The 11,454-nt window shown below is 50.2% G+C and overlaps 1 protein-coding gene across 2 annotated transcripts; it reads left to right on the top strand.

Annotated features, from left to right (window-relative positions):
- Positions 1–3,133: 3,133 nt before the first annotated feature.
- EGR4 (early growth response 4) lies at positions 3,134–4,998 on the top strand. Of its 2 annotated transcripts, none has more exons than XM_055400886.2 (2): positions 3,134–3,284; positions 3,686–4,998. In XM_055400886.2, the coding sequence occupies exons 1-2, from the start codon at positions 3,149–3,151 to the stop codon at positions 4,996–4,998; spliced, it is 1,449 nt and encodes a 482-aa protein (XP_055256861.2). In that variant the 5' UTR covers positions 3,134–3,148. The 2 variants fall into 2 exon arrangements, with proteins under 2 accessions (XP_055256861.2, XP_088697885.1); XM_088841759.1 differs by having other exon boundaries at positions 3,683–4,998.
- The last annotated feature ends 6,456 nt before the right edge of the window (positions 4,999–11,454 follow it).

The raw sequence follows: 11,454 nt of genomic DNA, 5'->3' as shown, positions 1-11,454 counted from the left end.
AGCCTGGGCTTGCCTGTCAGTCCCACCACGGAATAGAAGTGTGGCTTTGAGTGAGTTGTTTAACATTAAGTGTGTTTCCTCATCTGAAGTGGGTCTTCAATTCATTATTCCATGGAGCTTTTGTTCGGGGACTGAACCCCAGCCACGGCAGTGAAAGTGCCAAATCCTAACCACTAGATCACCAGGAAATTCCCTATGATCTATTTTTAAGCTGTTAAAATTTGGGAGTAAGATGGGCTGAGCTGGGAAGGGATACAAAATGTTCATTTCCCCTTTATGTTCCCTCCTCCTCCTTGAAGAGCCAAATGTAGATGCAACTGCCCTCCACAGGTCCCACGTGTGAGAATCTGGGTGTGTGCAAGCACTGAAGGTGCGGACACAGGGGCGGGAATGCGGGCCGGCCCACACCCGGAACACAGGCTGGGTCCCCGGTCTCCTTTCCTACTCACTCTCCCCTTCCCAGCGCTGCCTCCAGGCCTGGCCTCTAACAAAAGGAAGTTGGACCTTTGTCTTAACACAGACTTAGCCCAACAGCCCTTGGCAAAGAGCAGCAACGGCCTGGGCACTTGCCAAAGGAGCAGGGGAATTATCCATGACTAAGAAGCAGGAGGAATGCTGTGGCAGAGGGAGGAACAGCAGAGGGATGGAGACCCTGGGGCTGGCCAATCTGGCCCGACGGGGCAACCTGGGGAGCGCTGGACACCGGCCTAGTCAAACTTCCCCACTCCTCCTCCCTCCCAGGCAGCAAGATGCCAGCAAGGACTGGAGACATGTGTGCCCCGTGTGTCTGGTATGGGCTCACCTGGCTTTGGCAATGCATTTGGATTAGGATTCAGATCAGGGTCTGAAATAGAGTATAAAAGAAATGGTGGCCTATGGGCCTAATCCTTACAGACAAGTGCTGAGTTTCAGCATTTCCTACATGGAAACACATGTGCTGCTAACACGGAACTATGTCTGTGGCATTTGTTAGGTCATTCTGGACATACGTGAATCCCAGGCACAAGAAAATGAATGCAAGTGTGTCAGCATGTGTTTTTTGGGTGATTATATGATGATGCCATATTCTGTATACTTTAGCATTGTTGTGGAATGGGGATTGAGATATATCTCACAGTCTTTGCAGAATATAAAAAAAATCTACCTTCTGATCCATAGTAGGCACTTAAGGAATGAATACTGAATGAACAAACATTGAGAAGTTAAATGAATGAATGTTTGCATAATGAACATAGGGTAAACACATGAGCATTTGGTGGGTTTTCGGCATTCCTGGCACTCTCCCTTGAAAAAGGAGGCTGGGCAAAGGGGGCTTGGAGATATACTGCCAGACATGCTATAGCCCATCAGCCCTAAATGACTTTGTTTCCATTCCTAAGGAAGAGGGGATCCCAACCTGCCCTCCGTACCATCTGGCACCCAGAGTCTATAGAACTGATGCTCTTTGTAAAGAAAAACATACTTAATTTACTGAATTTCCTAATTTGGTCCAGAAAGCAGTTAAGTGAACTGATGAGAAAATAAAACAAAGTGAAAACTATAGAAGAAGAGAAATTGGATCAGGAGGGCGGGCAGGCTTCTTTGCAGGAGTTGACTAGCCTTCTGTAGCCAAGAGCCACAGCCTCCTTAACACTAGGAAATATATTTAAGTTTTGCAGAAGAAGCCCAATTATTCCAGGAACTGATTCCAGGCATGTATAGTTTATAAATTCTCTGTGTGCTCCTGGGAAAAACATCCCTAGAGTAACAATCATTTATACCAAGGCGAAAAAAAAAGACTACTATAAAGGCATCTCAAACCTTGTGGATGAGGGACGAGGGAGCAGGAATTGGCCCCTACTTCTCTGGAGGACAACTGCCAGTTGTATCAAAATTTTACATACTCTTAGATCTACAATGATACTCATTGCAATTTATCCTGCAGATACATTCACATTTATGCACTCAAGGACTACAACAACAATGGCAAGCAAAGGACTGGAAACTTTCTATATACTAATGGATAAGGGACAAATTGATTGTCCCTTGCAGTGGAGTACTATACAGCCTTACAAAAGAAGGATCAAGCTCTTTATGTTTGGACATGAGTCAGTCTCTTAGCTGTTACAAGTTGGGGAAAATTCTACTGCAAGACAGTGTGTATGCTTGCATATGCATAATTTTTTTCTGAAAAAAAATGGTGGGTAAAGAGATACCTTTACTTTTCAATCTTGAATATACAATTTTGTGCTAATTGACGTTTTCTCTCAAGACATGACACTTTTTTAATTTAAATGTTATTTTTCCTAGCACAAACTAACCCAAAACAACAAAACTATTAAGAAAACGAAAAACACACAGACGTGAGCAAATACTGAATTACGGCAATAATCTCTAAGGTTTATTGAGTGCCCCTGTGCCTAAAATTTCATATGCTCTAATCCAATGACTCTTTATAGCAAATTTATGAAGTAGATATGTGAATCTCCATTTCACAGGTGAGGAAACTGACGCTTGGGGAGATGAAACGACACAGCTAACAGTTGACAGAGAAAGGATTCGAACCCAAATTATGGAATCCCTAAGTCCACGCGGTCTTTTTCAGCCGTCCTTCGGCGTCGGCCTCCAGGAGAGAAGAGCACTTTCTAGACGTCCGGACCCAGGCGGCGCAGCACCGTAGCCAAGCGCACCCGCGGTCCCGGCGCGCACGGGGCTCCACGCTTGGGGAGTGCGCGCGCACGCAGCGGCGCGGGCCCGGCGACGGCTGAGGCAACGACGTCACAGCCCGAGTTTTCCTTTTCGGGAGTCCCCGGCACACATCCTGTGTCCATGTTTGGGCATTTACGTCACGGCGGCAGGGCCGGGGCCTCCCGAAATGGCAGTGGCCCGGGGAGTCGGAAGCCCTGAGCCAGCGCCGCCGCTGCTATATAAGTGGGGGGGCCGCGGGTTGGGGGAGCCCGGTTGCGCTTTGGAGAGACGAGGAACTGCCACCTCCCAGCGCGAGGGCGCTTCAGCCACCCCTTCCCAACCCTTGCCCAGAGGTGAGAGCCAGGAGTCCGAGGATCTAGGTCTGTGAGGTGCGGGCGCCCGGACTGTCGGCTCCCCGCCATCCGCGCGCCCCCAAGCCCAGCGGGCGAGGCCCCGGGAGCCCCGCCACCGCCGCCGAGCCATGCTCCACCTTAGCGACTTTTCCGGCCCCGACGCGCTCCTAGTAAAGTCTACCGAGGGCTGTTGTTCTGAACCCAGTACCGACCTGACCCGGCTGCCCGCCAGGGACCCACCCGCAGCCGCCGGCTATCCAGGAGGTAAGGAACGACGCCAGGGGTGCTCAGACGGCAGCGCACCGCGGGGACGCGAGGTGCCTGAGAACAGGCAGGGATGGGGACGCTCGAGCGGTAGGGATAGGGGCGGAAGGAGATTCGGGGTCTTGAGGTGCGCACCCCCAGTCCCACCCACACCGGGCCTCCAGCGCCTCCGCAGGAACCTGTGCGTGTATCGAGGCGTCCTTTTGCTTTTGCACGTGTGTTCTGTGTGTGCATGTTTGTATGTATGTCTTGGGGCGTATGCCGGCTCCTGCTGGATCGGAATGTGCAAAAGGCACTTTGCGTGTGTCAGCGAGCACCGAGGGCTTCTTGGGTAGGGGCTGCGGGCTCCGAGGCTCCGGCTTTGATGTGCTCGGAGCTGATTGCTGCTCCCTCCTCAGCAGGTGATTTCTTGAGCTGGGCCTTGAGCAGCTGTGGCGCCGGGGAGTACTTAACCGACTCCTGCCTCCTGGAGGGGCCTGCGCCCACGCCTCCCCCTGGCCTCGGCTACAGTGGTAGCTTCTTCATCCAGGCAGTACCCGAACACCCGCACGATCCAGAAGCACTCTTCAACCTCATGTCGGGCATCCTAGGCCTGACACCTTTCCCCGGCGCTGAGGCGGCAGCATCCCGGTCTCCTCTGGACGCCTCTTTTCCCGCAGGCTCCGACGCCTTGCTACCAGGTCCGCCAGACCTTTTCTCCCCGGATCTGGGCGCTGCCGCTTTCCCAGAGGCGTTCTGGGAGGCCTCGCCCTCGGCGGGCGCCCCCTCACAATGCCTGTATGAGCCTCATCTCTCCCCACCCGACGTCAAGCCAGGCCTCCGGGCTCCTCCGGCTTCCCCTGCGCTGGACACTGCCTCGGCCTTCAAAGGTCCGTACTCTCCATGGGAGCTGCTCTCAGCCGGGGCTCCAGGGAGCTGTGGGTCACAAGGAGGCTACCAGGCCGCCCCGGAGGCCCGTTTCCCCCCGATAGGGGCCAAGATTGAAGACCTGCTGTCCATCAGCTGCCCCGCGGAGCTGCCGGGCGGCCCTGCCAGCAGACTCTACACCATGGGGACCTACGATGCTTTCCCGCTGGCCCCGGGTGACTTAGGAGAAGGAGCCGAGAGCCTCCCGGGGCTCCTGACCCCTCCTAGCGGGGAGGGAGGGAGTAGCGGCGAAGGCGGAGAGTTTCTAGATGGTACGCAGCCTGAGCTTTCCCCACTGGGCCTTCGCAGCGCCGCGGCGGACTTCCCTAAACCTCTGGTGGCGGACATCCCCGGGAGCAGCGCCGTGCCTGAACCTCCTGGACCGCCGCCGGCCCCATTCCCCCCAGCCAAGGCGCGGCGCAAGGGGCGCCGGGGTGGCAAGTGCAGCGCACGCTGCTTCTGCCCTCGGCCGCATGCAAAGGCGTTTGCTTGCCCTGTGGAGAGCTGTGTGCGTAGTTTCGCACGCTCCGACGAGCTCAACCGCCACCTGCGCATCCACACGGGCCACAAGCCCTTCCAGTGCCGCATCTGCCTCCGCAACTTCAGCCGCAGCGACCACCTTACCACACACGTGCGCACGCACACGGGCGAGAAGCCCTTTGCCTGCGACGTATGCGGCCGCCGCTTCGCGCGCAGCGATGAGAAGAAACGGCACAGCAAGGTGCACCTCAAGCAGAAGGCGCGCGCCGAGGAGCGGCTCAAGGGCCTTGGCTTTTATTCGTTGGGCCTCTCCTTCGCAGCCCTGTGAGGGTGAAATGGGTTTGTCGATTGGGGCGCCGCAATCGGGCGCGCAAGAGAAAACCTGCCCCCACCCTCCGCCCTCCTCCCCACTCCTTTGCCCACTTTTTTCCGGCACGCCCTAGGGCGGGCCTCTGGTCCGGCTCTGGTTCCCTTGAAGCGCCCGCCGCACACACGCTGTTCAGCACCAGCTCCACGGACAGCTCCCGTGGTCTAGGCGCTGTCTTTTGAGTCAGCTGCGCTTCGGAGGAAAGTTCTCTTGGGCCACCCCACTGAGTAGGCACTTACTTGGAAGTTAAAACACTCTTTGTAACTGGCGCACGCCCCACGCCCCCTCGAAGACCCCCAGAGACAGGCTGGGGTAGCGCCGAGCTGGTCTCGCGCGGGATTTTGTACAGCAATGTCGTTTTCAGCGGCCATTGGTTGTAACGTTTTGCTTTGGGGTTATTTCCTTTTTGTTGTTAATTTTTGTAAAGCAGACGCTACTCTCAAGCAGTTGACAAAACTGTTTATTTTTGCAATTAAAATTATTGTGCTAAAAGCTTACTGAATCTGCCATCCAAGCTCCTGACCATCTCCCCCCCCCCCACCCCCGCCATGGAGATGTGTGCCGGAAAAGAAAGGAGATGTCATGCTCATGGAGTCATTACACACCTACTATCAGGCACTATGGCATGTGATAGGCGTTCAATAAATATGTACTGCATTAACGAATGAATTTAATCACAGTTGACCTAAGGGTTCAAGGTGTTTCTGGAACTTGAGAGTCGTTGAGAGGCTTAGGCATTAAACATTGTGCGTATATTATCCTCCTTAGTCTTTGCAATCTTAAGTGAAGCATAAGGAAGCAAAGTATGTAACTTGCTGGGTAACCCAGACAGGGTCAAACTAAGATCTGTCTGGTTCCAAACCCAATGCTTTTTCCCCAGCTCCATCATGGCGGCACCTCAGCTTAAAATCACTGTTTGGAAAGGCATCTTAGCAAGAGGTGAAATAGATTTGGCAACTAGAGGGAGCTCCAGGCAGTAGCAACAGCAGCAAAAGACTGCAGTATTTCAGTGCTGTTGTGAACGCCCAGAATATTGGTTATCACAGCCAGAGCGTTTGCATCTGTATAAGAATGACATGCTGTCAGGGCCAGAAGGGACTCAGCATTCATCTAGACCATTGATGAGAAGAGCCAAGCCCAGTAAGGAGAGGATGTTTGTCAGAGGCTCACAGTCACATTAGTTGCTTTTCCCATAGCAGTCCATTTACCACCTAGTCATGCAATGACCACAGCCCCTTTTCCCTAACTCTCCTTCCAAGTGAACATCTGTGGCTTTGGTGGGGAAAAGGGGTGGGCAGAAGTGGGGAGTGGAGCTAGGAGGATGGTGAGGAAAGTATGATCGTGTGATGGGGAAGTGGGTAATGGGTGAATCTTGGTCCTCCCTTTACTCCCTAAATTCCCAACCCAAAAGCTTTTACTTTTCCTGGCCATCTTGGGTAGATGCTGGAGTATTAAAAGCCTGCTGTGCACCCCATCTCTCCTCCCTGATAGCTCGTCTCTGCTAAGGAAAGGATAGAGCCTGTCTGAGGACTTCATTCTTTTTGGAGCTGAGCTATTCCTGAATTAAGAGAGTCCTACAGCCCTAAGATGCCAGATCAACCCAGCTTTTGATCCTTTGGCCCCTTCATTCCTTCACTAACTCAGATGTGCTCACCCTCCACCCCCACACTCCAGTTGACAAGAGACAAAATTATCAAGTCAGTGAATTCTACCCATTTTTCTCCCAAAGTGCTAAGTGCTTTCATGTGGTTGAGTACCTTGTATCTAATAAACTAGTCCGTGGTAAAGGATTCACTGCTCCCTCCTCTAGGAGGGGTTTCCCTGGCTTAGACAGTAGAGAATCTGCCTGCAATACAGGAGACCCGGCTTCAATCCTGGATCAGGAAGATCCCCTGGAGGAGGGAATGGCTACCCACTCCAGTATTCTTGCCTGGAGAATTCCATGGACAGAGGAGCCTGGTGGGTTCGACAGAGTTGGCCATGACTGAGTGACCAACAGTTCTAGGAGAGTCAGCACTTTAATAGAGTAGCCTGTAGAGAGCAATGTTTACCCCTGTAGTGAGAGAGCCTCAGATGGTGGGGCGTCAGGCACTGTAACAGGGAAGTGGTAGATCCGTGGAGACATAAGATGATGATGACTCTCAATATCTTAATATTTACGGGACCACACCCTTCACTTTATGGGCATAGACCACCCGACTATACTTCCCATGCAGAGTAGGGTAAGAAAGAGCATAAAGACCCAGATTTCAAGCAACTGGTTTCAAGCTACGCAACCTGAACAAGTAAGGGCAGAGATGAGAGGTGTCTAGCCGCCCCACCCTGCCTTCTTCACCATCCATCAAGCACTGTCATCTCTATGGTGTCCCACCTTGTCCTCACAGCCACCGAGGCTTAAAATCGCTGATAAGAAAGCTGCACCCCAAAGAAGTGGCTTAGTAGCAGTGCATGTACCAGGGCCCAGCCTGGGTTCTAGAACTCCCAGCTAAGAAGGCCCTCCTATTTATACCCAAGAGAAACTGCTCCATTTAATGGAAGTTCCCTTAGGGATTTTGAGGGAAAAGAATGTTAGGCCAGAGATGGAAAGAATTAAGTGAAACACTCAGAAAATTGTCCCAAACCAGGACCCAAACATAACTGGGGACAAATAGCTCATTTTCCTTACTCACTTCTATTTTTAATTTAGTCCTCAAAAATGTGGGTGTTTTCCCAGACTTAGTTCTGAGACCTTCATTCGCCATTTCAACACTCTCCTTGGAGAGGACATTAATTCCTAGGCTTTCAGCTGTCACTGCTACACAGATGACTTCTACGCCAGCCAGCCCTCATCTCTACTCCAGCTGAAGCCCATGACTCTGAATAATGAACATCTCCATGTGGGGATGTTATATGGGGATGCTTACCACCATTTCAAATACAATCTGTCTAAAACCAAATCAGCCTTTTGTATACCCAGTTTATGCTAATGGAGACCACCATTTGTTTGGTTCTCAAAATCACCTAAATAACTACAATTCTGTGGGATTCATTTTTTTACCCCTCTCTCCCCCACATCCAGGCTGTCAACTCAGACTTCCTGGATCTTACTGAAGTTCAAAAGGGTCTTACACACTCTAATTCATGGTACATTGCTTCCTTTTATGTCCTGTCATTTTAACCTTGTGAGATTTACCTGGTCAGTAATATTCTGTAGCCTCGGCTGAGGGTATGTTTCTCCTGAGCAGTTTTGTGCTTGCTTCTGCCAGGCATTCCAGGAATATCAACGGATGAAGGCCGATCTTTATGTTAATTTCTTGACTTGGGGTTCTTATATTATGCAGGTGTTGTGAGTTCAAATTCTAACTCAAGTAGTTACAGCTTCTCAGAGGCAACTCCCCTTCTCCACCCAGGGCCCAGGTCAGGACAGACAAGCAATATCGGAAGGTCTTCCTTCTCCATACCTCCACAGCACATCTCGTGCTCTCATCTGTTGGTCTCAGCTCCCCTGTTCGGGTCCAAGTAGATTTTCTTCCCTTTCTTGCAAGTTCAATTGAGCATTTCAGATGTCTGTTATGTCTTGTGAATCAGTCCATGCATTCTTTAGCAGGAGGGACTTGGGTTTATCCCACAATATTGCTGAAAACTGAAGCCAGAAGATACAGATTCCTCTATTAAAATATTTCCCCCATTTATCCTCTCTCTGCCTATTGCCAACACCTGAGTCCGTGCCACCCCCTCCACATGCACAAACACCTTGGCTATGACAATCACATAATAATTGGAAGGGTCTTACAAGAACATCCTGACTGGCCTCTCATTGTACACAGTAGGAAATTGAGGTCCGAGAAATTTGGGGATTTTCTTAAGAGCACACAGATGATGAGAGACTGAAGTAGACCTTTGGATCTGGGCTTTCCAGGTCCAAGACCAGCGCATTTCCATATATCCATTTGTTTCACAAGTATTACTGAGCACCTACCATATGTTGGGCCTGTGGTTACCAATATTTTCCCTGAAGAATTTGCCACACATACACATTAGTAACAAAGGCTCAGTCAAATCCTGGCTCTCATCTTGGAAAGACAGGGAAGAGTAATAAGAATCTTGACGATGTGGGACATGGGGGAGAGTCTGACAAAGCAACTGAGAGTGCTATTTCCTCCCTCATCACCCCAAACTCTGGCCTTGTTTTAAACAAGCTTGTACTATACCACACCACTTCCTGTGGTCCCTCTGCCTCCATTCTCTCTCCTTCCATTTCACATCACACAGCACTACTGATGTAATTTCCCTAAACTGTTACTCATAGTGTTTTATTCCAAACTGACCACAGCTTCCACCTTCCTACAAAAAATACACTGCAGTTAAAGTCCTCCATATCTGATCCAAACTCAGTGTCCATCCTCTTCTATCATCTCTCCCTTTGCTCTGTCCTCTCCCCTCCACCCACGTGAATCCGCCCACCAAATCCTTCAACTACTGAGCTTCTTCAAGGGCAGAGACCTTGTCTGATCCACATGTGTGGCCACTGTATCACTAGGCCTTCTGCCCAGTACACCTTAAGTGCCTAATTATTGTGCTGATTGATTGGCCTAAAACAAAAAGGCCTAAAGGTCTAAAAGGAGAAGAGGAAAAGAGATGGGGCCGAGGAAGGAAGGAAGGTGGCTGGAGAGCATGAAACTGGGAAAGAGTCAGGAGGGAGATGGGAAGAAGCGAGACTGAGGCCCTGAGCCATGCCCAGGGGCCCATGAGTAGGACATACTTCTGGCTGGTTTGTGCCTGTCCAGTTCTTCTCGAGCCCGTGATTCTCTGCCTCAGCTTTGGGTCCCCAGCTGTATCTGTTATTCAGCTCTCTCTCTCCCTTTTGGTTTTTCTGGCCCACATGGAGTGGGATTCAGTTTAACATTTTTAGAACTGTGGTTCCCATAACAACCAAACAGGAACTGTAGTCCATAAAATGTAGCCTGGACACACATGCGCATATACATATGCACGTGTGTGTACATGCACACCTGAACACACACGTATACAAGTACATGTATGCCTACTTACATACACATGTGCATTTACTGATATACACATGCATATGTACAAACACCCCCATGTACACATTCACACATTCATGCACTCATGCACACACACGCATACATGTGCATATGCACAGACACACACCTGTGTGCATATGTGTGCATGCACACATTCACAAAAACACACGCACACACACATGCATGCGCTAAATGGGTTTACAGATTCAAGAGAAGCACAGAGTGAGAACAAACATCACTAGAACAAAAAACAGGTGAATATTTTTGGCAGTCTACAAAAGCAGGTGAATTTAGCGAATCTCCATTTTGGCAGCAGAAGTTTCAATGGGCTTAAACAGCCAAGGGGTGTCGGGGGGCACTATGATCAAGCACAGACCTTAGAATTTAGTGACTTGAGTGATCCTGACTGTTCCTTTTTTTGAGCTCTGAACTCTAGCTGCCCAATCTATAAAGTGGGTATAATAATAATACCTACTCAGTAGGTCTGACATTTGAATAATATGTACAAAAATGATGTGTAATGCTCAGCATTTGGGTGGGCTTCCCTGGTAGCTCAGTGGTAAAGAACCCACCTGCAAAGCAGGAAACGCAGGAGACTCACATTCAATCCTTGGGTTGGGAAGATCCCCTGGAGGAGGTCATGGCAACCCATTCCAGAATCCTTGGTTGGAGAATCCCAAGGACATAGGTGCCTGGCAGGCCACAGTCCTTAGGGTCACAAAGAGTCAGACACAACTGAAGCGACTGAACATGCAGCATTTGGTTAATAGCTGTTATAACAGGTCTTAAAAGAAGCGATTTCTTATTTGCTCAATCTAAGAAGACTTTCTCAAGGAGGAAAGAAATTCAGGAGCTAGGGGAAGGAAAAGAAGATGTGGGGAGGAGGAGAGTTTGAACTGGCTGGCCTGGGTCCTTATTAAATTTGCCTTTCTTCAGAGGCTACCTGACAGCTCTAAAATTATCCTGTTGCTGTTGAGTTGCTTCAGTGGTGTCCAACTCTTTGTGACCCCATGGACTATAGCGTGCCAGGCTTCTCTGTCCATGGGATTTCCCAGAATATTGGAAATCTGGACGGGTTTCCAGTATTCAGATTATATAAGAATGGGTTTCCAGTATTCCAATATATAAGAATACTGGAATGGGTTATCATTTCCTTCTCCAGGGGACCTTCCTCACCCAGGAATTGAACCTGCATCTACTACATTGCCGACAGATTCTTTGCCGCTGAGCCATCAGGGAAGCCCACAAACTATCTTTCCAGATACTAAATGCCCAATGACCCTGCCTTGGCAGGAACAGGATGGGGTCAAGGAGAGTCCCCATCAACCTCATTTACTGGAGAATCCTGGGGCTATGCTGGGTTTCTGTTCTGCTGCTGGATGACCCCTCATGA

Source organism: Moschus berezovskii, chromosome 11, assembly GCF_049115385.1.
Source record: "Moschus berezovskii isolate FMDL1 chromosome 11, NW_MosBer_1.0, whole genome shotgun sequence".
NCBI lineage: Eukaryota > Metazoa > Chordata > Mammalia > Artiodactyla > Moschidae > Moschus > Moschus berezovskii.
This window is presented reverse-complemented; position numbering and strand designations above follow the sequence as displayed.

Coding starts and splice junctions, on each gene's coding strand:
- EGR4 (XM_088841759.1), top strand. CDS start 3,149: ATGCTCCACCTTAGCGACTTTTCCGGCCCCGACGCGCTCCTAGTAAAG. Junction 3,285..3,682: donor AGCCGCCGGCTATCCAGGAG/GTAAGGAACGAC, acceptor CTCCCTCCTCAG/CAGGTGATTTCTTGAGCTGG.